Source organism: Eupeodes corollae, chromosome 3 (assembly GCF_945859685.1).
Source record: "Eupeodes corollae chromosome 3, idEupCoro1.1, whole genome shotgun sequence".
Taxonomy (NCBI): domain Eukaryota; kingdom Metazoa; phylum Arthropoda; class Insecta; order Diptera; family Syrphidae; genus Eupeodes; species Eupeodes corollae.
In genome coordinates this window covers 44,766,539-44,792,744 of record NC_079149.1, presented here as the reverse complement: position 1 = coordinate 44,792,744, position 26,206 = coordinate 44,766,539, and the positions used below count along the sequence as shown (strand labels likewise).

General features: G+C 28.5%; 1 protein-coding gene across 3 annotated transcripts in view; it reads right to left on the bottom strand.

The window, feature by feature from the left end:
• Positions 1-26,206, bottom strand: part of LOC129950326 (diuretic hormone receptor) — an 82,953-nt gene that overhangs the window by 39,395 nt on the left and 17,352 nt on the right. For all 3 annotated transcript variants that reach the window (XR_008782103.1, XM_056062220.1, XM_056062221.1), the window contains exon 2: positions 5,944-6,998. Coding sequence is in view for 2 of the 3 variants with exons in the window: in XM_056062220.1 (XP_055918195.1) it covers positions 5,944-6,099 (156 nt within the window). In the remaining variant the exon portion in view is untranslated. The remainder of the gene's footprint in view (positions 1-5,943; positions 6,999-26,206) is intronic.

Sequence of the window (26,206 nt, the reverse complement as noted above, 5' to 3'; positions counted from 1 at the left end):
TTTTTCAAAAAAACTGTCAATTGGAAGTTTAAAAGAACAGATATAAATATTTGCATTTTCATAAAATTGAATTCACCCGGACCCAAAAACAATTGTCAACATTATTGGGATTGTTTCTTTTTGTGTTATATTTTTTTTATAGGGATAACTGCAAACTTGAATTGTTTTTAAAACTATTGTAAAAGACGCCAAAAACGCTGTTTTTCGCAGTATGAATATTTATTTTTAAATTAATGTTTTGTGTTTGCTGTTTTCAAGGTTCTTTTAATGCAAATTTAAAATACACAGGAAACTGTTAAATTCGGTTAAGGATTAACACATAAGGAACACATTGATGGGAATAGGCAGAATATTGTGTTTCACTCACACCACGTTTATGACGGTGTGATTTCAATTTAAATGTTCACCGAAATGCTTATTATAAGTCTTAAACCTTCACCCTACTTTATCAACACCTCTTGATATATTAAGTAAGCTGCAAGCTCTGCTTTTCGCCTGAAAGCTTCGTCGCAGTCGATTAACAAGAACATTGGCCACTCCGTAATTCTTAGGTATTTAGACACATTTAGACACACAGACTACACCATCCCCCCATTGCAATTCCACAGAAACTTCCAGATTTCTATACCTTCCAGATCTTTCTGGGAGGATAGGACATTCCTGGAAGAAGAGTCAATCCACTTTTATGCACTTTTAGAAGTCTTGTCCTGGCTTAAAGAAAAGGTATCAGCGTATGATATCAATATTTTCTCAGATAGTCAGTTTCATATTCACCTTTGCTGAATGCCAAGCCATAGGGACATTCCAGGTAACTGGTTAGGTAGATGAACTCGCCAGGAATGGTACAGTACAACCCATTCTACCACGTTTGACAAATGCTGGCATACCAATCGCTACTTGTAAACTATTTACTAATACAAGACGCTATGAAGAAGGCAAACACCAGGTCACAAAAAACATCTGGCCAACACTAGATTTAAAGCGATCACGGTGCTTAATATCTCTAAGCGTATCGCATAAAGTAAGCTCGATAATAAGGAAGCACGCCACGCCCGCCGCTATGCGTATTCTTAAATGACTATGGCAGAAGCTATATGGACAAGGAAGAGGAGGAAACAGTTCTTCACCTTCTCTGTACATGCCCTGCTCTAGCTCAAAAATGAAAGAATTACCTAGGAAAATTAATCTTTAACAATCTAAATCATATTAGCATAATCAGCCCCACACGTTTCGTAAGGGACTCAAACTGGTTTTATTTGGCTTAAGAGGAAGCCTCAAGATTTATTTGGTATCACAATGGCCCATTAAACTGGCCTTTAGCCTAACCTTACCTCAAAAGCCTCAATAAATGGGAGATACATAAAACTTAAAAAATCCAAACAATTATGTCGTTAAAACGAAGAAGGAAAATAAATGTTTTTAAAAATTGTTCATACAAAAATATGATTTTTAGTTAAATGCATGAAAGAATTGTTTCTACAACACTAACCTTAAATATGTTATTTTATAGTCAATCCAAGAAATTTTTTATCAATATTTTTTGTCAAAACTTTTAAAGTTTGAATTTTTGAAAGTGCTTAGGTGGATATTTTTGTAAAGGCAATTTGAAAAATTTATTTTTTTAATTTTATTTTTGTCACATAAGAAAACAAAATGCATGGTATTTTAGAAGGGTTGTTTTCCATATATCCATTGTCTACTGTATTTTAACTCCGAAGTAAGCCAGAAATATTACTGCTACAAGTATAAATGAAATTTATTAATTTTGTATTCATTATTCGTTGATTTTGAGTAGCGGCAATCAATTAAACCAAAATTTTTTCATTGCTTTTTAATCGCAAACACTGTCAAAATATAAATTTATAGCTTTCTTACGAAATTCAGAAGACATTTATTTAAATTCCATACAAATAATTTTAATGCTAAGAGAAATTTGAAATAAATGTTAATAGGAAAAAAAATTAATTATGAATTAAAATTCAAATGAAGTCAAAAAGGCAGAAAATCGTGTTATTAACAAGAAAAATTGCAAATTAAATTAAAAAAAATCACAAAAATAAAAACATCTTTTAAAAAATCTAACACGAGATTCAAATAATATTTTTAATTATGATAACCCCAAAATAGAGAGAGAAATTATTTATACTGAATGATGATGAGTTAATATCATTAGTGTTTATATTTATTATTAACATTTTTGTTTTCATTTTCGTTTTGCAAATGAAAGAAAGCAATAAAAACAAAATCTTTATCATTTTAAGAATTTTTAATTATCATCTCACATCTAGATAAAAATAACAAAAGGAAAAAAGAAATAAGACAGTATTATAAAAAGATTCACTGATAAGATAATAATAGCTTGAGGGTGATTACTCTTTAAACATATTTTTAATTTGTCTACATAGTAAATAATATGTAGGAGGACAGGTATTTGCTTAAATGTGTAAACAAGTCAAAGTTCAAATTTATCATTAATTATAGATGATGAAGAAGTTTAAGAAAAATTAACATAAGATGTGTGAGTTGTTAAAGTCTGTGAAATTAAATTTTTAATGAACGAAATTTGAGGCCAACTGTTTCGTTTTAATGATTTAAATGTCAGAAACTTTGATAATTTTCTTTACAATGACTTTTAAAGTTATAGAGGTTGCGATCCTAGATAGGTGGTAAATTAAATTTATAGAAACCTGCATTAAATACTTAACCTTAAGCCAGTAACGTAGCTAGAAAGAAATAGCATATATTTTGAAATCATTTTTTCATACTAGCAGTTTCTTCAAAAACTCTGCATGAAACTCTCACTTTATCTGAAATTTTATACTTTAAGACCAAGAATCTTAAAAACAATTTAAATTATTGTCAAAACTTTTTTGCCTATATGCCACTTTAGTCCGTTCCCCAGAAGAAATTTTTTAAGCATTTGGTTTGTTTGACATTATGGTCATTAATGAATCTCGTTAAAATACTTAATAACATCAATCAGTCATAAAAATAAGGTAAATAATTTTTTATATTTCAAGTCTATCATATAATCAAGAAATATAGCATGTGGAATTAGGTCGTTAAAAGAAAAAGCCTTATTTTAAAATTGTTTAAAAATGCTGTTGAGAACGTTTAAAATGTTGAAATAAAAAGGAAAGTTACGGTTTGGGTTTGAAAACAACACAATATTAGTGAAACGCTCAAAAGAATCTTTAGAAAAATTTTCAATTTGGTTCAATTTTTCCATTTGAATTTTAATTTTAGAATCCGTTTTTTTTTGGCAGTTACAAATAAGTTTAATATCGTTTAAAGATTATTATAAAAGTGCACCTTATCTTTTATTATTTTTAAATCTAAAACTTGTCATACTGAAATTGAGGCACGAAATACGACCGCTGTACTCTTTAGATTAATTTCAAGTTCAAGTAGGAACTTTTTAAATTATAATATTTATTTGAATACTTATTTTATCATATTTATAAATGTATGTGTCTTCGTCTAATTGCTTAACATCAAACAATGAATTTAAGTGGGGAGTCGAAATAAAAGATTTTTAGAAAGATGTCTGTGCGTGCGTTTGTACGTACGTTCGTACTTCCGTACGTTCGTTGTCAACTCGAAAATTTTACAAATAAAAAATGATTTCATATGCAAAACAATTTTGTGCAACAAAAAATAATGTTTTTGAACATCTGGTACAATTTTGAGAAAAATCGAATCGACAGTTTTCTTACAACAAATTAAAACCTGAAAAAAACATTACTCAAGTTCTTAAAAATTGAATTTCGACTCAAATATCTGTTCAAAAACTTATTTATCTTATAAGAAATATTGTTTTTAGCATTCGGAAAAATTTTAAGAAAAATCAAAATTGTCAGTTTTTTTTTACAAAAAAATAAAAACTTAAAGGAAAATTTAACAAAAAAACGTAAAAATTGATTTTCGACCCAAATATCTTTTCAAAACTTTGAGATATGGGCTTAAAACTACTTTTATCTTTTGAAAACTATTGTTGTCAACATTCAGTAAAATGTTGAGAAGAGTCTAATTGAAGTTTTTTTTACAAAAAAAAACTAATACTAAATCTTGGTCAAAATTTACTTTCGACTCAAATAGCTTTTCAAAAATTAAAAATATTGTCTTTAAATTCTTTTTATTTCACAGAAAATATTGTTTTCGATATTCATTATTTTTGGTTTTAAATCCTACAGCCCGTTTTTTCATAAAAAAAATAAAATCTTCAAAAAATAGTACGCAAATTTGGTAAAAATTGATGTTCAGTTCGTGATATCTCTCAAATAAACTTCATTAATTCAATTTGTAAAAATTTAATAAATGCTACTAAAATTGGTAAACATTTCTTTTCGATTAAAAATCTATTTAACAAAACTAGATTTTGAAACTAAACTTTTTCTTTATATATGAAAAATATGGTTGGTAATTTAAAAATTTGTAAAAATAATTCAACTAACAGCTTTTTACCCAACACGAAAACCTACAAACTTTAAAGCAAGACAAATCAACATACTGCATGGGAAGTTATCAGTGTGGGTCGCAGCCGAACAAAGTTTATTTCGAAATGGGTTTTACCAGTGGCCAATAAATACGATAGTTAGATCAAAAGTGAGTTTGTTGTCATGGTACTACTTCATAAAGTGCTTCAAATTAATGAGACACTGACAGCTGTAAAATTCTTTGGCATTCTAAAGAAATGACTAGTAAATAAGCCCGATTAAAATTTGCTTTCACAATGAACAACGAACAAAGCCCCTTAAAGACCCAAAACAAATATATCACAATTTTTGAATGGTTATAATCAAATATGGACCTTAAAACAATTGAACTTCTTTGATCTGACGTTGAATAAACTGTTGCACTAGAAAATAACACCAACTTTGATGTACCTAATTTAAACATTGAAGTCGCTTGGAAGCTTTCACTCCTGATGTAATCGAGGCAAGTTTGAAATTCTAAGACAAAGAGGTTCAACAAATAGATACTAACCTATTCTCAAGAAGTGATACCTTTAAATTAAGTTATAGTAGGACTAGATACTAAAGTTCATGTTATTTATAATAAGACGTCCAATACAAAATGATAAAACTGATATAAAAAGACGAATATTACGCAGTCGCAGTTATATTATAGAGTATACCCTGTATACTGTCAATACAAAAATGTATTTAATAAATAACTAAGAAAAGAAACTGTTCTTAAAGTATATACAATGTGGTTTTCCACACCTGTATATGCAACAAGATATTAGTTTTGCGTGATAAGAAACAATAAGGAATATGAAATACCTTATAAGAACCGATTCAAATCAAATGGGGTGGCGCAACAGTGCTTTGTCTTTTGCAACAGCAGATTCATCAAACATACAGAAGCACACAAATTAAAAACGAAATCATTTTTTCAAAAATGCATTGCATTAAATTTGTAAGTACATTTAAATAAAGATAATATTATTTAAATTTTAATTTGTTTCTACATTCTCTGTCATTTACTGTTCCAGTACTTTTTATGTACAGTAACAAAATCACACGCTTTGCTGAAATAAAAAACACCTCCCATTATTATCTACATAGGAACCTTATTTCAAACCAAGTTAAACAAACAAAAACAGATATTTTTAAAAAAGAATTTTCTGTTTTACGAAGAAATAGGTTTTTATGTTTCTTTTTATCTTCCATAAAACCATATATCCAGCGTTTTTATTTATTTAAAAGAACATTTTATTTTCGCCAGCAAAATGTAACACAATAAAATTCATCAAAACAAAAACAAATAAAAAAAGCCAAAAATTTACTTACGAATATTTCTTTTTCAGACTTCTTCTTATTTACACAAATGGTTTGATTAAATTTAAAATATTTCCTATCCATAAATGAATAAATTATAAAAATGTTTAAAGGGTTTTAAATAAAATTGGTATGATAACTTTTAGTTTTTAAAACTCACATTGTTCGCATCCTTGTTCTCTTCGGCTTGCTGCAGCAAACATTGCATTTCAGCACTTTTATTAACAGCTGCTCGGACAAATTCTGAGCGCATAATTTCACTGCCATCGGCATCGGCAACTAATCGCGCCAACTCATTAAAATCTAAATTTTCCATTTTTATTCCACAAAAAATATTCCAATCACACTAAAAGTTCATGAACACTCATTCCGGGTGAGATGTACTGTAGGTATGGACATAGAAAGGATATAACATATCCTTTCGTTATCTTTCTTTGTTCTGGCCGGATTCACAGAGTTTAGAAATCACACAGTTACGTATTGGTATGGGATTGGGTAGGGTATTCTAGATGTAGGTATACAAATATCCAAAGGATTAATTTTCATTTCAAAATTCAAATTCTGAATTTATAACTTCGCACTAATCGCGATAAAAAGTTTTTGTTCGTTTTTCATTTTTTCTTTAATTAAAAACAATATTTGCCGCCTCTTAATTCCTAGTCGTAGAATATGGTTTCAGCTTATATGTCTGTATCACAAAACGGTATTTGGGGGAGGAAATTTGTTTTTATTAAAACCGCTCGAGGCCGTATTCAGAGGAACTTTGGATTCGAATTGGACCACAAGAATAACAATAATTATGAGATACATACAACGGCTACACGGAGCACAATCACGAACCAAATATAAAACAACAAAATACGAAAAACCTGTAGATACTTTTTTTCAACGTTGTCTAATTTTAATCGTGCAATATACGCAAAAGTATCTGTCACTTTGTCGTCTCGGTTGTCGTTACCGTTGTTGCGGGTCGCGTCGTTGTCGCTCTTCGCGTCAATAGAAATATTACACACGCTTATTATTTGTTTTTCCTTTGTTTAACTTCATTTTGATGTTTTTCTCCGATGTTGACTTCGTCGATGTTGTTGTTCTTGTTGTTGATTTTTTCGCTATTGGTGTTTCTGTCAAATTGTTGTTGAAGTGTTTTTTTCGACATTTTCATTGTTTAATTAAGTAAACAGTAGCACCGATATTGTGTTGTTGTTTTTTTCCGAGCTGAAAAAGAAAAAGGGGGTTTAGTTCATAATGTAAATACAGTAGGAAAGAATAATGATAATAATTAATAATGCTTGGAGAATAGACCTTGGAGGAAAAGAAGAGTTTTTGATTGATTTTAACCTTGACACTTGGGAACGACAACACAATTAAAGGGAAACAATGTTCATTTAAGGATTGCAATATTGAGTCAATTAAGAAAAAGTTTTGAAGCAAAGTTGATATCTTTAGAATTGTTTTGGCTTTTTAATTTTTCTCATAAATAACTTAAGGTTTTATATTTAACATCCCTTTGGAAAAAATCTTTATTTTGCATTCAAAAGCTGTATGTTTTATGAAATGTCTTATTAAGTTAGATATTATCAGTTAATATAAAGCTAGGCTTGTTATCAGTTGTGTCTAATTAAAAATTTATTTAGCAAAACAAAAATCGGTTAATCGATATACCTTGATATTTGAATAACAGTTCGGTAATTTTTGTACTGCAATGCAATTGAAAAAAAGAGGCAGGGATGCTACCCACACTTATAACTTTCCAACCTGTCTGTCGATTTGTCTTGCTTAAAAATTTGTAGCTTTTAGTGTCAGTTGAATTTTTCTTACAAATTTTAAAATTACCAACAATGATTTTAATATAATGAAATAGTTTAGTTCGGAAATATAGTTTTGTTAAATAGATTTTTAGTCGAAAACAAATGTTTACCAATTTTAGTAACATTTCTTAAATTTTTATAAATTGGATGAATGAAATTAATTTGAGAGATGACATACATTTCGTATATGTTTTTTTTTTAGGAAAAAACGGACTGTTGGATTTTTATAAAAAAAATTACTGAATATCGAATACAATATTTTTTGTTAAATGAAAAAAATTTTAGATAATATTTTTAATTTTTAAAAGCTTTTTCAGTCGTAAGTAAATTTTTACCAAGTTTTAGTATTGTTTCTTTATTAGATTTTTATTTTTTGTGAAAAAATAGATTTTAAACAAAATTTTACAGAGTGTTGATAACAATATGTTTTAAAGGATAAAAGAAGTTTAAAGACAATATCTCAAAGTTTTGAAAAGATATTTGAGTCTTAATTTAATTTTTACCAACTTTTATTAATTTTTTCGATTTTTTTCCAATTTTTTTCCAATTGTTGAAAACAATATTTCTTTTAAGCTTAAATTAGCTGGAAGCCATAATCTCAAAGTTTTCAAAAGATATTTGAGTCGAAAACCATTTTTACCAACTTTTATTAATATTTTTGTTTAGATTTTTATTTTTTGTAAAAAAACTGCCAATTGGATTTTTCTCTAAATTTTTACAAATGTTAAAAACAATATTTCTTATAAGTAAAAATTTTGTAAATTTTCGAGGTTACAATTTTTTTTCAGTTTTTTTTTTTAATTTATAAAAAACCGTTAGTTGGATTTTTTTCAAAAAATATATTTGTTTGGTATCACGTTACAGTACTTTATATAAAATGTAATTCAAGTCTCTAGCGTTTTTGGTTCATTAAATATTTAGGGTTAACCAAAATGCTCACATTTTTTTAAACTTCTATGGTAAAAAAACCACCAACATAATTTTCTTGAGAGCGCTTTCTGCATCTTTCTCGCTTATTATCTGAACGAACGTACGTAAACACTTACTCACAGACATCTTTTTAAAAAAATTTTATATCGACTCGAGGGACCTTGAAACGTCGAGAACTGTCAACATTTTCAATTTGACAAATCAGACCCATTATAATAACTTCCTATTGGAAGTTAATAACACACTTAAATTGAGCAAACTTAAATATTTTTCAAATATTGTTTTCCAAACCATATAACCCTTTTTTGGGCTCAAAATAGAAGGGGAACATGGTTTTAATAAAAACATATCTTTAATTTTATACAAATTTCAAACTTGAAAGAAAACCCATGTAGACCTTAAAGTGCCATGCATTGTCAAATTATGAAACATAATCTGTCTTTCTAAAACAGTAATCCCCGCTTTGTTGCACCTCGTTTAACTAAAAATCCCGCTTAATTGATCGAACAAATTGGTTTCGAAATTTTCCGGTATTACTAGCAAACCTTTTAAGACGGTTTATTGAACACCGCTTTGGTGAATAACTCGCTAAATTGATATTCAAAATATGCAGCAGAAAATATTAATATGTACATGGACAATTGGACGGACTAAAATGATTGTGATGGGAAAAATCAAAGCGACAAGGTATTTTAAAAAATAAGGTTGTACCTTTTCAATATTTCTCCACCAACTAAAAGGCATGGGTGACCCAACATTTATGGGCCCAACTTTTATATATATAAATTTGACGAAGAAATGATAAAGCAGAACAGACAAATAATTTGTTTTGTGGACAATGCTGCCTGTCATAAGAAGTTAGACGATTTTAAAAATATAAACGTGCGGTTTATATATACAAAATATAACGTCCATCATTCAGATTCTTGACCAAGACATTATTCATTGTTTCAAAGCTTACTATCAGCAAAATAAAGGGTGATTTTTTAAAAGCGATAGGAAAGTTTTTCAAAAAAAAAAATAACACATACAATTTAGAAAAATGCATAAAATATTTATTTAGATCGATAGTACGGTTTATATAATTTAATGTTTGAAGATTATTTCATGCAAAAGTTGACCTTAACTGTGTCTCAAATGGTCCATCCGCTTATTCCAATTTTGTCATACTCTTTCCAACATTTTGGCAGGTATCTCGAGAATGTTGTCTTCCAATGGGTCAATTAAAGCGGGCTTGTATGTATAAACATGAGCTTAAACATAGCCCTTAAAAAATAGTCTTAAGCTCCATCTAGGCGGCTAATTGACCTCTCCCGAACGTGAAATAAAATGTTCACCGAACTCGCCTCTTAATAAGTCTATTGTTGTGCGTGCTGTGTGGCATATGGCATCGTCTTGTTGAAACCACATGTCATGCAAGTCAAGCTCTTACATTTTGGGCAAACAAAAAGTTGGATATCAACGCACGGCAGTGCTCACCATTTAAAGTTACGTTACGATTCGCATCATCTTTGAAGAAGTACAGTACAATGATGTCACCAGCCCACAAACCGTACCAAACTGTGACTTTTTCTGGATGCATTGGTAGCTCTTACAATGCTTTTGGCTGATTCACTCCAAAATCGAAAAGTCTGCTTATTTACGTACCCAATGAGCTTCGTCGCTGAACATAGATGGTCATGGTCATCGATAGAGCTGCGATAATTTCTTCAGTTCGCACTCTACGTAAGCGTGTTGGTGGTTTAATGTCCAACAATGTAAATTTGGTTCAAAATTTAGTCACAGTAGCCCGAATAGCCGCTTCAGTGGGTCGATTAAACTGACCATAAAATGGAAGAAGCGCGCGATGAACTTTCTTAACAGAGCACTTATTTTGATAATAAACTTGAAAATATTTTAAGCGTTGTTCGTTTGTAAGACGATTCATGGTTAAATTATAGATCAAATTGAAGATTTTTGAAAGTGAAACAAAACACGAAACGTAAGTCAGCTGTTTAAATCAGTGTTGCCAAAAAGATAAAAGCTAAAAAATCACCTTATATAATAAGGAAACAAATTATAGCCATCTAACGTGGCGAGACTATGGAAGAATTTTCGAAGTCGATCACATATTCGCAAGCAATGCTCATAAGCAACATTGTTTGTGGCTTATAACACCTGCTACTATAAGAAATTATTGTTTTAGAAAAGTAATATTGAAAACATTTTACTAACTAAACCTGCATTTGCAAGATCTTTTTTTTAAGGCAGGCTTCATCCAAGGACAAGATCAGCCGGAAAATGATCTCGTGGTCATAGATAACATTCTTCAGGACAATGCAGATTTCGATGCTTGCTTGGCATGTGATGACATAACGTATTATGTTATGGCGAACTAACAGACGCCGAAATTTAGTTGACACCTAAATATTTATAGAGTAAATTTCTAAATTTCTGGGATGAATATTTTTTTTTAGTTGACCTACTCGTGCAATTATATACGGTTTTCACTTAATTGAACAGATATGTCAATTAAGCATATTTTCGCTAGTTGAATCACCCGGATAATTGACCAAAAATCTAACAAAATGTTCAGTGCAATTGTTCTTTGCGAATGGAATGAAGTACTGAAATCTCAAAATGACATTTTTCAATTTTGCTGACATTTTAATGCAAAGAGAAATTATTCCATAAGCTTGATATTTGAACTGAGTATCTATAAATATATTTACGCTGCGATTAAGTGTGATATTTCTGATTAGATGAATATTGACAATTTGGATATTTTTTTGAAGTTCTTGGGATATAAAACAGAAACAAAAAGTTCTAGTTTAACGACATAATATTTTCTGCGTCATCTATTTCGTCATTCCCCGGAATCATGGACGCCGCCGTGCAAATGATTTTATTTTTCCCATTAGAAGACAGCTTATTATGTCGATAATACAACATATCAAATTATGGACTGTTTGTTTAATACAGCTAAATAATTGTATATATTGGAAAAGATATCATTGAGTACTTTCTTAGCACCAAAAATTACGAAAATCAACCGAATTTCCCCCATCCACGCTGTAAAATGCCTCCTTAATAGTATTCTAGAAAATAAACTAACAAACAGCCATTAGAGATGTATGATTTGCTTCTTAAATAAAAACCTTACTTATTTTATTTGTTCAAAATATGTAGAAAAACCTTAAAATTCAACAATTGTATCAAATATTTTCTTAACATATTCAATTCGCGTCATACTAAATTAAATACAAGGATTTTGAAAATGTTGTTACCGTTTAGGATTCTAAAAATAATCTTTTGAGCGTAAAGAAAAGACTAGAGATTACTCAAATAAAATATATGACTTGTGACCATTTTATTAACCAAAAAGAAGTTTGTGACGCAAATGACATAAAGCAGAGTTAAGAGTCAATTAAAAACCATTTCGGCTAATATTCTATTTATTTTATGGTTTTCGGTTTTATTTGGATTATGAACTTAAATAAAATAAAAAAAATGTATATTCTTTATTAGTTATGAACTCATGACGTTTAAGAAACACTTTAAAAAGTTTGTTGATTCTTCACTATCTTAAAAAATTAAACTTTTTATGAACTGTATATTTACATTTTCCCATAATAGTAGAGATTTAATTTCTAAAGTTTTAATTGTCCAGAAGTGTGATGAGGATATTGTTATACAGTGGGAAAAAGTGAAGGAAAATAACACACATTTGAAAAAATATAATTATTATTAAATAGAGAACGATTGTTAAGGTTGTATCACGAAATAATTATTTTTCTCATTGTTTGACAATAATAATTGACGAAGCAGAAAATATTATGTTATGTTTACACACATACGAGTAGTAAAGTTATAATATCAACATATTGAGCGTAACATGTTTCTACGAATACGTTTTGGTCACATAAAATTCCATGGGATATTGTTAGTATGTTACGGTCGAAGGGGTTCTCTTTTTCTAATATACAAATCCCATTCATTGTGGCCTAAATACAAAAGCTAAACCTTAAAAAACCAATAAATGTTTTAAACTTAGTTGGAAAGAGATTTAAGGTAGTGTTATGTGTTCGGTGGCCTGAAGGGAAATCAACCGATACGATGTGGATGATGGCGATGATATTGGATTTATAACTTTTAATTGCATTTGACTATAAATAGAATATTATGGAAAGGTCATTTAATTTAGACAACGCTTGACTTGCTTTGTGTTTAGTTTCTGCTTAGGAAATTTCTAGTTTATTCAAAATGATATTATGTGAAAATTAATTCGGCATTCAATTCACCCAGATCTAAGGACGATAATATAATCATTCTACAGGGGTGTTACTTTGTATAGTTGCTTTAGTTTTGAAAAGGAACTTTTCTCGGAAACATATCAATAATTAGAGAGACATTAGTAAAAAACAAAAATATAAAGGGACACTGATAATTTTGTTGGTATTATTCTTCGTAGGTTTATGATTTTCTATAAAAGTGCTGTGACCTGTAGTCAAAAATATGTAGTTTAAAAAGGTTGGATAAGAAAACCAGCATCGGAAAATCCCATAATGTAAAAATTTAGTCCAGCTAGTGGTGTTTATCAGGCTAATATTATAAGTTTAATTAGTTTTTAATGATGATCAGTAGCGGATGGTGTGAGCAGTACCATGCGGGTATAAATTTAGTTTTCTGTAGTAATGGACACAATAACTTATGAGAATCAACAAGAAAGAAGGTTCATACTTCAATATTAAATACGAAAAAACCGCTTTGATTCCTTTAATTTTTAATGAACTTTGAATGGCTAAATTCTGAGTCTAAGAACTTTTAAAGAAGAATTTAAAAAAAATATAGAAAAATGTTTATTTCGATTAATTCAAAAATAAATGACGGCATGATGTGCTCGAAAAGTGTAAAAGCGATTCGAACATGTTTACCTCATAAAATCAGTTGAAAACAAATTAAAGACCTGGTCTTAGGTAACACTTCCTAAAGATGTAGAAACTTTTATTTTTTTTTGCTAAGTTGTGGTTAGGTCAAGGAGTTTTTAAGGGGGAATGGAGTGGTTTTTTATTATGGCTATATTTTTTTTTAAATCATTTTACTTGCGGAATTAAATAAACTGTTGAATTATACATTTTAAATAGCTTTGACCCTAAAGTTCATCAAAAATTGGTACATTACCGTTTCGTCCCGGTATTCTAACTTGGACGTTAACAGTTAACGAGCAAAAAAACTTTTTATAAATTTCAAAAATTTCACTTTGACATACTCGTATCACACATAAAATGAGTGATTTATAAGAATTCCAAAGATAAAAAATAAAATAAAGACATTTTAAGAAAACGAACTCTAGGTAATTTTATTTTTACTTCAATTAAGCTTTAGAGTTTTTATTCTCAACGCAATTATTTGATTAATACATAGTAAGTGGGTGGTGAATAAAGACAGAAAACCCAATTTTTATATCAGCTATAGGATACAAATAGATAGAGGTATACACGTAAACCTTCGATAAGATACATTTTCTCAATAAAATTTCCAAAAATATTGTTGTTTACATACGAATAACTACAGGTGGTTTTCGTATATGAACCCACCATCCAGGAGGATAAGGTAAAGTTACAAGTCTATATTCTTCTATAGTATAACCTTATCTACCTCTATAGCCTATGGTAAATAGAACACCATAACATCATAGTATAGCAACGCTTTAGGAAAAGGAATTTTGAGCACAGCAGTAGGCTAACTTTATAAGTTAATTTATCTTCACTCCTGGGCTTTAACTGGACACCTTATTAGAACAAAATAATGAAATGAAGAGTACGAGTAGAGTATTATGGTATACATCAGGGGAGAAATATTGTGAGTTGATTGAAACTTAATTGGTATATTTTACATAGCTATAAATAGAAAAACGAGTAACTATAGTGTTTTAATGCGCAAGTTCAATTAAGAAAATTTTCACAATTAAAGCCATGTCAATATTACAAAGTAGGTTAAAACAGAATATACTCTTTCGTTCCTACATATTGTAAGTATCTTCGTATTTACAGAAGTAAAAGATTAACATCAAAGTAAAGAATCAAGAGTAATTATTTAACATAAGACAGTCAACTCCGGTTATAAGAGATTTCAATTTTTATTTTAACTAAATAACCTATTAATGAATAATAAAGAGAAATACTCAGTTTTTAAGGTAAGGAGACCGAGGGATCTTTTCTCCGTCTATAATAACTAAGTCTTAAGGTTAAGGTTTTAAGTTTTAATGATATTGCTTTATAACCGTGATAGTTATACACAAATGCGGAGAAAAATTGATACATTTGTTTAAGCTTTCCATAAATTGTAACAGTTTATGACTTTAAATATTCTTAACGTCTTCCGTTTCGTGATCCAAAAGCTATACGACATTCCCTAAGTAAAAGTTTAAAGTAATAGAACATTTCGATTCTAAAAAATGCATTTGTAAAAAAAAAGTAATAATAATGTAATCGTACCTATTTGTCAAACAGACATTTTTGACATTCTTAATTTCCGAGCTTTTACTTTAAGGACTGTCATCTTTTAAAATTAAATAAGTACTAAGCATGAAACTTCTAAAACTGAAAATGTTGCATTGTGTCAAGAAAAGTTTGCGTGTTGTCTCCCAAAAATAAGGTCACAATTGGACATCGAGATCTTGTGACTTAACACCTTCATACTTTTTCTTGGTGGCTCGTGAAAAATAATTTTTATTTAAATGCTTATCGGGGACATACAACCATAAATATGCGAATTTGGCTTGAGAAATATCATGAAAAGGATATAGTGCTACCAGTCGTAGTGGCATATCTTTTTCTTTGTATTCAAATTATAATCAAGTGATTATTTTTAAATATAATTTTTTTTAATATCAAAAATTAAACTTCTTATTGGAAATTGCTTATCTCGAAGCTCGACTTACATACATACGCACCATTCTGTAAAATTAAGTATAAATTGACGAGTGACTAAATAAAGTGCTTAACTTGGTCGCAGGTACTAACTCGGGAAGTTTTTTATTTAGTATGCAAAATATATAAAAAGTAAATTAAGACCTAAATTGTCAATTTCCAAATTTGAAAAAACTGAGTTTGCAGTTATATGTAAATTTTTTGTTGTAAATTAGTTGTAGACAAAAAATTCCAAACATGTTTGTTCTTAGATTTTTTTTTAAAAGGGGGTATATTGTGTTACAAAAAATCTAAGTAAACGAAATGTTTGGAATTATTTTCTTTCCAGGATTAACTTACAACAAATAATCTTCAACTAATTGCACACAAGCTATCCCAATTTCACGAAGTGTAATCTTAACTTGATATCAACCCAGAACTGCAACAAGCAACAAAAAAGCTTCAATTAAATCAGTTTATAAAATATCGAAAATGAAATGCTAACTTAAAAAATGTCTTAGACCCAACAAGAAAACTATTAGTTGAAATTGTAGTCGAACATTTTATATTCTATTTGACTAATTTTTTAGAGTGAGTGAATCAAATCGTTACAAACAAACGGACATTCATTGCGTAGAATTAGTTAAACAAAACGGACTGATGTTCGATTCAAATATTTGAGTAGTATTGATTTCTGCAAGGCCTTTGCAAATTGGGTCATAAAACATTAATTTTAAAACTATCACAGCAAGTTTTTAACGACTATTTAATAAACTGCTATATAGACGTTATAGTGTTAAATTTCGTGATGAGTGTTCAAGTTCATTTGTTGTGAATTCTGGTGTCAGGGTAGTCACCTATTCTATTTGTTTTATTTATAAATTACTTTGATTTCGATCATACAAAATTCGCCATTCCTAATATATGCTCATGACATTAAAATTTGTAAAAAAAATTAACTCTGCTTCTGACTGTCTTCACTTGACAAGAAGACTTAATATTATTCAGGGAATGATGAAATAATAATCGTGTTGTTTTAAATGTTTTCAAATGTAAAACCATGAGTTTTAAACGCATAAAAGTTCAAATCATTTTTAGTTACATGTTTGATTCTTGTCCTTTAAGAAGAGTATATCTTTTTTCTGACTTCTTAGACCCTAAACTAGCTTCATAGTTAAAAAAGCAAATAGAGTTCTGGGTTTTATAAAGCGATTTAGCCGTGATATCCGTGATCCATATGTTTTAAAATTACCTTCTGTTTCATTTATGCTGGTACATTATGGTCACTTTACTACACCATCACTCCAGAAACCATTGAATACTAATTTTTGCAGATCAAACTATGGTGAACATAGCCCCTTAAATCAATTAATTGAAATTTGTAATAAATTTTAATCTTGTATTAATTCACCAAATGATAATATGAAAAGTATAAATTGCAAATTAATATTTTTCAACAGTCTAGTTTAAGTTTTGAGATTTTAAGTATGTATTATAAATAAATAAATAGTCATAACTTTTAAGGAATCCAAAACATGTCCTTAATTAGATTATACATACATTTATCTTCTTACCATACTAGTATATCAGATGTAATCCAGACATTTTTCAGAATTTATATGGAACTCGTGGTGATGTTAACTTAACGTCCACATAGCACCAATACAGTAATTAAGACCTATTTAGGTGCTAATTTTGTCGTGCAATACGAGTCCATGATTTGATGATTTGTCTATGATTTGATCTTGATCAGATGCACATTTTTATAACAATAAGATTATTACTTAAGATAGGTGCATTACATTGCATTATAGATGAGTTAATAGATTTGACAAATTGTGGACTTGTAAAAAAACGAGATAGAGACATCTAAATAAATTTGACAGTCAAGCGAAAAAAAAAGAAATTTGACTGAACACCTGAAATTTAAACAAATTTACTATCAACATTAACGCAACGACTTCAACTTTCTATCAATTTGTACATTAAATATATGGAAAAAAAAGAAGCTGGGATACGACCAACACTGATAATTTCCCATTCCGTCTGCCGATTTGTCTTGCTTAATAGTGTGTAGATTTCGTTTTTTGTTAAAAAAATTGTAAGTTGAATTATTCTTAAAAAATTAAAAATTACCAAAAATTTATTTTATATAATAAAATAGTTTGATTTAAAAATCAAGATTTTTAGTCGAAAACCAATTTTTACCAATTTTAGTAGCATTTCTTAAAAGTTTGCCAATATTTTCTGTGAGATAAAATTAGTTTGAAGCCAATATTTTTAATTTTTTAAAAGATATTTAAGTCGAAAATGTTTACAAACTCTAAGTAATGTATTTTTTGTAAAAAATTGTCAATTCCATTTTGCTCAAAATTTTATCGAATGTTGAAAGCAATATTTTTTATAAAATAAAATTAATTTGAAGCCTATATCTCAAATGATTGAAAAGATATTTGAGTCGAAAATCAATTTATACCGACATTTGTTCATTTTTTTTGCTTTTTAATTTTTGTAAAAATTAGATTATTTTTCAACATTTTTCCGAATGCTGAAAACAACATTTGATATAAAATAAAATTAGTTGGATGCCATAATCTCAAATTTAAAAAAAAAACATTTGAGTCGAAAATTAATATTTATTTTGAGTAATGTTTTTTTTGTGAGGTTCTTATAACGTTATTCTTTGTTGCATAAAATTGTTTTGGAGAAAGTCATTTTTTGTTTGGATTTTTTCAAAAAATATATTTGTTTGGTATCACGTTACAATATATGATATAAAATGTAATACAAGTTCGTGAGATATTTAGGATAAAACAAAATGTTCACCTTTTTTTTTTTTAAATTGCTATGGTAAAAAAAACACCCACTCAAGTTTTTTGAGAGTCCTTTTTCCATCTTTCGGCATTATTATCATTATTATCGCGAACGTACTGATGCACGGACATCACTCTAAAAATATTTTATTTCTACTCTGGGGACCTTAAACGTCAAGAAATGTCAAAATTTACAATTCGACAAATTGGACCGATTACAATAACTTCCTAAGGGAAGTTAATTAAGAAAAACGAAGATGTAAATCAACACAAAAAAAGTTCCTTGTGGAATGTGAATTGGGCATTAACACTTAATGAAGGTAAATGGAGTTCTTGAAATCTGGTCAAATTGCTAATTGTGAAAATAGAATTAAAAGTTTAAAACAAAAAAATAGATTAAATAACAATAACTTTGCCAGTCAACAATTTGAAGTTTAATTATCAATGATTATTTTTTGAGTTAATTTAAGTAACAATTTAACTAATAAGTAATGGAAGGTTCAAGTTCTGGACTTTTTTATTAGCTGCTTTTAGTAAAATATTATTTTTTTGTTAAAAAAATCACTGTGTATTATTATGTACTTATTTGAATGCAAGGTCTTTAACTTGCAGGTAAATCACAACCCCACTACACACCCAATGCTTCTGTGACTTGTTTTGGTTCTTGTTTTTGAATTCTTCGTATGTTTTATTCAAAATCAACGCTTTAAATGCTGGTAAACCACAGTATTAAGTTCCCTTTGAGCAAAAGTCCGAAAGATGTGTATGGGATATATTTAACAGAGCTTAACAATTGTTGGGTTTTATTTTAAAGAGACCTTGCACCGAATACAAGAAAATCATCATACAGTACATTCTTTTGCAAACCATTTGCTCAAGTCAATAAAATTCCAATTAAACTATACCAAAATTCTTCTGACCAATCAAGAATGCCTTTTGGTTGTTTTTAATTTCACTTTTATAAATCACATCAAAAAATGAAAGTAAAATTAGCAACAAAATCAAATCGTTAAATTTAATTATTTAAACAAAAAGAAATGTTTATATTGTAGATCCAAAATGTCTGTAATTTTGACGTGAAAGGTTAATAAAATAATGTGTGCTGTAAATTTTTCTTATAATAGAACTCTTAGATTATAGGCACACCACAAGCCACAAGTCTCAAAATATTCTTTTTATAGTATTTTAATTGCATGCATATTGTACACGTTTCCAAAGTCAATTGAGTTATAAATAAATGCAATTAAAAATAAATTCAATCTGGCGTATAGTAAATTTTGGGAATTTTTCCTTTTTGTGTGTGTGTGTTTTTTTGTATTTGACTTGGCCAAGAATAACGAGTAAAAGCCATCAATCAATCAAAAACTCATATCAAGCGTAATTTGTCATAAATATTTTCCTCAATAGTTTAAGATCTAGGCCACCTGTTTTTTTTTGCAGTAATACTTTTTTTCTGGCGGCAAGGTAAGTTAAGACAGCGAGACATTTTAATGGAAGCAAATGTGATTTGTTGAGGAAGATGAAAGTGAACAAAAAACGTAATTTTTGGCAAGGTGGGTTATTTTATTGTTCGCCATAAATAAGAATTTTATTTTTTTTAAACTTATATATACCTATATTTATTCTTTTTAATACTCAAAATTTAATTTATTGCTACCATGAATGTCTAACATACAGAACACATTTTGCCAATTATTCAAGAAAAGATTTTTCCAAGAAGAAAAGTCAATTTGTATAAAATGTTCAAACTTTAAATACAATTTTGTTTAGAACAAGCGAAATGTTGAAAAATTTTACAAGAATTTGTCTTTTCGTTATGAAAATATTAAAAAAATAACTAAGACATATGAATTATGAGAACATTGAGGCAAAAACTTGATATATGTATGTACATATTTCTTAGAAAATTTTGTTAAAATATTCTATAAATATGTAATAAATTAAGTTTGAGGGAAGCCGTACTACAAATTGAAAATATTAGAAATAATATGACGTGCTATTTTTATTATTTAAAAAAAAAAGATGTTAATGGGTTGTAATTTGACAAACCAATGGAAACGATACCGAAAATTCACTTGCCTTATAAGTCGAAAAGGAAGCAAAAATAATAGAATTACCTTACTTTAAATTTCCCCAAAAACCAATGTTTATTTTGAAGCCGACGACTCTGTGGAAAAAAAGAAGATACTAGTAATTTACTAGGGATCTTCTCTGCTCTACTTCGCAAAAGAGGAAAATCTGTAAATTCTGAAATTTTGAGAGGTTAAATCAAATTTTGGCCATTTAAATCTCAAACCATGGAACTCCCCTGACCCATTTTTCGAAAACAAACTTCTTGCGGTCACTCTAATGTACATACAAAGTAAACAATGAGAAGAAACGATAGCGCGTGTCCTCTAGTATGTATAGATTCTAATCACACCTCATATTTTTGTATTTGTTAGCACATTCTGAATTAATAGAAATTAAAATTCACAAAACATGTCAATTACTTAGTTAAACTTCTTCTCTCTCTTTATATCTGTGTGTGATTCTGATATTATTGATGTGATGCTTCATATTTTGCAGTTTTAAGTTCAATTTCACAAAGTGAAATTCAAACTATTATAATAGAGACTTTACTAAACCCACTTATACTTTTTGTTTGATTCTTCAACCAAAATCTTATCATGATAATTATGATTATGTTATATGCATATTAATTAGATATATGCCAAGATCAATTTCCTATTCCAAGTAATCATATGACATCAACAATTAACTGTTTAATATTATTATTGAAGCCCTCTTAGTTCTGTGTTCCATTTCTAAGGAATGTACATATGGGAATAAGTTGTGTTAGGTATCCTATTATAGCCTATTAGTTTTTCAAGTCAGTTTAAATATTAAAATATGTTGTGATTAATTAAATTGAAAGACACGTTTTTCTGTATTGAACCTACTTAATTAATATTGACGTCAGTAGAGATCATGATCTATTGTCATCGAAATCAATATTCGGCAAATTTGCAATTATGGTACTAATATACAATTCAGATCAAGAGATTAGTCTCTTTAATTTTTGTAAGTTGCGTACTTTTTTAAAATGAATGTGTTTATTTTTAAGAAACTTTTGTGTGTAAACTAGGCAATGGAGAAATGCTAAGTTTTAGTATGAAATTTTAATATAGTTTTATTCAGATTTAGATTAGGAGTAATAGGATAGAAATCAGTCTTAAGACATTAGCTTTTAACTATATATTTAATTTTCGATGGAAGACAAAAGTTCTCAAGTTCCTTGCACCAAAAGTTTAGGAAAATACGAAAAGTACGCAATCAATGTAAAATTATTCTGAAGGTTATTTAATTTCTTGTTTGTAAAATGTTTGTGATATACTATAATAACTATTATTTAAATGTTTTTAAGTTCATACTCGTTGCGTGTTTCGTCAACAAATAAAATCAATAAATTATTGGTTCTCAAGATATCTGAGGTCACCCACATTTTGTACTATCCAAAGGAAGATATAATAATGGGTCTGATTTGTTAAATTGAAAATTTTGAAATTTCTCGGCGTTTCAAGGTCCCTAGATTCTGTCTGTGCGTGCGTGTGTACGTACGTTCGTATGTCCGTACTTCCGTACGTTCGCAACGTTTTTTCGTCGTCCATAGCTCAAGAACCAGAAGAAATATCGACTTCAAATAAATTTTGTTATACAGATAATGAGCTAGAAAGATGCAGAAAGTGCTCTCAAGAGAATTGCGTGGTTGGTTTTTTTACCATAGCAGTTTAAAAAAGGTGAACATTTTGGTCAACCCTAAATATCTTACGAACCAATGACGCTAGAGGCTTGAATTAAATTTTATATTATATATTATAACGTGATACTAAACCAACATATTTGTGGAAAAAAATCAAATTCACGGTTTTTTATAAACCAAAAAAAACTAACAAAAAAAATTGTCACCTCGAAAATTTTACAAATACAAAATGATTTTATCTCCAAAACAGTTTTGTGCAACAAAAAAAAAAAAAAAAACGTTTTTAAAAAACCCTTAAAAAACATTGCTGAAAGTTGGTAAAAAATGATTTTGACTCAAATATCTTTATAAAACTTTGAGATATTTCATCTAATTTTTGAAAAAAATGTTGTCAACATTCAGTAAAATGTTGAGAAAATAGAATTGACAGTTATTTAAAAAAAATAAAAACCTAACTAAAAAAACAATACTAAAACTTGGTAAAATTTTACTTCTGACTCAAATAGCTTTTCAAAAATTAAAAATATTGTTTTCAAACTTTTTTTTATTTCTCAGAAAATATTTTTTTCGATATTCAGTAGCTTTTTTATATAAAAATCCAACAGTCCGTTAAAATCTCCAAAAAATAGTACGCAAATTTGGTAAAAATTGATGTTCTTGACAACTCTCAAATTAATTTCATTCGTCTATTCATTTGTAAAAAATTGTTTTCGAATAAAAATCTATTTAACAAACTAAACTTTCAAGCTTAACTATTTCTTTATTTTTTAAAATTTTAAAATTTTTAACTTATTTGTTTTTAAACGTTTTTTTTTTTTTTGAAAACTAAAAGTGTTTTCAGTCGTTCTTGACATCTCTCCGATGAAAAAAGGTGACCCGCACGTACAAATATATGGATCAATATTTGCCCATAAACTGTTTTTTATTTGTTTTTAAGTTTCGAATTAAGAAATTGTTTATAATAATCGTTAGTAAAAAGTTACTTATGTTTTTAATAAATTAAGTTTTTAGAAGATCGAAATTAAATTTTTATAGATTATGAACTGATATTTTGACTCCAATAAAATTTGTATCAATTAAACGCAAAAAATGTATCTCATGCTTGCAATCAAAATAACTGCTTTTAGACAGTAACTTAATTCTAAAATATTATCTAATATTTGTCATTGAAACAAAGAGTTTAAGCTTTATCTAGTTTAGGCAAATTGCTTATTTTTACGGCTTATCTTCTGCTGTTTTTTAAACAATCTTCATTTTTTTAATCCTTTATAAATTATATAATTATTTGCAAAGATGCTCTAAAAACCCATTGATTTATGAACTGGAAACTGCGGAATAAAGAAGAAAACTTTCCATTCACTAAGCAGGTACAAATTTTGTTGACACAGAGAACCGAGGGTATTATTAAGCACAATATCCGTGCGTAGATGAAATTCGGCAGCTGACGTAACAAACATGTTTTAATCAAAAATACTATGTGAAGCTTAGCAGTTTGAACAACTTTTCAATTGCCACATAAATTGTCTTTTAAAAACATAAACTATTAAACACAGTTGTAAAGAACTCACAACAGTTCTTTTTTTATGGTATCAATGCTTAAATATGTCATGGAAAACATTGAATTCTTTATTTAGCTAAGGAATTGACAGATCTTAAAAGATTGTTACTCATTTCAGTTAGAAAATGTTCACAAATGTCTAAAATTTAACAATAATACTTAAGGGACAGCTTCTGTCAGAACATTGGACACTATATTAAGATCGAGGATTTAAAAACAAATCTTTTAACTAGATAGATAGATATTTTTATTCAATAATTTTAAGTTACATACATTTTTTGGTATAAGGAATAAATAATAAGACATGACAAAAATGTCGTCTGCCCGAGTGACAATGTTATTTAATTTTATATTCAATTTAAAACCATACAATTTTTAGTTTTTTCAAGTAATTGTTACTTCTTGACTTGTAGCAAAATTTACTTTTAATTCAGTCAAACTATAAAAAAGAAAGTAGTTGTGACTTTTAGTTTAGTCGAAACAAAATTACTTTAAGTACGTTTACTTTACTGAAAAATAAAAATTTTCTTACTCTAAGTTTATTTACAAAATCCAAAGAAAAACATGAATTTTTGTAGACACAAAAATACAAAAAAAAGAAGGTAGTTTAAAAATTTTCAAAAAAACTTCATATTTGGCATTTGTTGATATGTTGTTATTATTGAAAATTTTCTTAATGTTCGGCAAATAGCCGTTTAGCAGCATCAGCCTTGGCTTTGAGGTATTTGTCTATATTCTAATTAAACTTGAGAGTCATTCCCAGATAAACATAATCCTTGACTACTTCCAATACTATTCCATCATATCTCAAGTTTTCTCCTCTTGCGGTATGACCTGCACCATTTTGGAATACCATTATCTTAGATTTTGCAGAATTTACTTTCAGTCCCCTTTTTTTAAAATAATCATATAGCTGGAGACTCTGCCAAAATGACAATTTCATCAGCATATATAATTACTTTTATTTTTAAGCTTTCAAACTGCACTTCACAAGGAATTCAATCAACCAAGTCATTAAGAAACAACGCAAATAACAATGGGCTGAGATTGCATCCTTGACTTATTTGGATCTCTTCTGATTTGCCTCAACTATTATGAACGCTAGCTGTCGTTTGATAGTAGAGTTTTTCCAGTGCTTTAACAAACTTGGATGATGCACCTTAGTTGTAAAGTTTATAGATAGCTTTCAAGTCAACGAAAAAGTTATAAAGTTTAGCATTACGATTGAGTTTGCTTCGTATTATTTATCCAAGAATAAAAATGTTTGTGTTTGTGTCACCTTTTTTAAGTATTGGCCATATAATAGCCTCAATGAAGCAATCGGGATGTACTTCTAATTATTTGTTAGTTTAAAATTGATATAATCTTAAAAAAAGCTAATTATGCAAAAAAAAGGTGAACATTGTTGTAATAGAAAGTAGTATAGCAAGTTAAAAGTTTTCCAATAGTTATTTCAAATTGCTATTTTTATTTTTTTGCTTGTGGAAAAATATCAAGGGGCTGTACAAAATTAACATACTAAAAGATCATTACAAAATATGTGCCAGTTTGAGAGAACTGCACTGTACGTACAGAGAACTTCCGTTGTTCCGTTTATAATAACTAAAGTCGTGAGTGTGACTCCAAAAATATTTCGGCATACATAATGGATTAAAGTCCTCATGGACAACGCGTTATGAGATAGCTAGAGAATTAAATATGAAAGTGATTAGTGAGATTTGAAAAACACACCGATTCGTAATCGTTAAAAGCAGAACCATCTTAACGCCTTAGGATAATCATTGTTAAGAGCAACTAATGTTATTTATATAAATGAGAATATGTACTCATGTGTAGAAAAACAACTCATTATTATGATATAATCAAAATAGAAAAAAAAATTCAATTATAGAAGCCAAATTAACAACAAATCAGTACCTATCTACATATATATTTATGACTAAGGTGAGGGTGATGGATCTTTTCAACACTCCCATATGTACATAATAAAATAATTATAAATGTAAGTGAACTTTAATATGAAAATGAATAAATAATTTCGGGAGGCTAATTACCCCATCATTTAATATGTCATTCGAAAATGTGACAAGTGCTGACTCTACGTGTTTTCGAGTGAGCATGCAATGAAGTATAAAGTATAAGTATGTAATGTACATAGAATGCACGTAGTATATAAGTTAAGTGTGCAATGTGCAAATTTATTTATTTATCCAGTTAAAAATGATGAATAATATTTACATTCTGAATTACTAGGTTCACCGCCGCGCCGGAGAGACTTTAGTATATAATGGAATATACTTTTATAGGTGTGAATAAGAAACGGCACGTCAATTATAATGAAATTATTTTATTTTTATTGTTTACAAGAAGTGAAAAGCCATTTAGTGAGGATTTATGTTTGCTTTTTATTTAAAAATAACTTTTCAAGAAAATATATATAGGTGCTCTAATAAAAACTTCATTTTACTTCGGTAGTTTTTGTGCTTTATTATTTGAAGTTATTATTATTGGAACGATTAGAAGTTTTTGAATTTCTAGAATTTAAATCCTTGATTGTTACAGATCTGTCCGTGCTAACGTTCGTCCGTCCATTAAGTATATACCTTTCGAGTATAGAGATAATAATTTTTGGTTTGGGATTTTTGCAAAGCAATTTTAAAACATGTAACATTTTGTTATTCC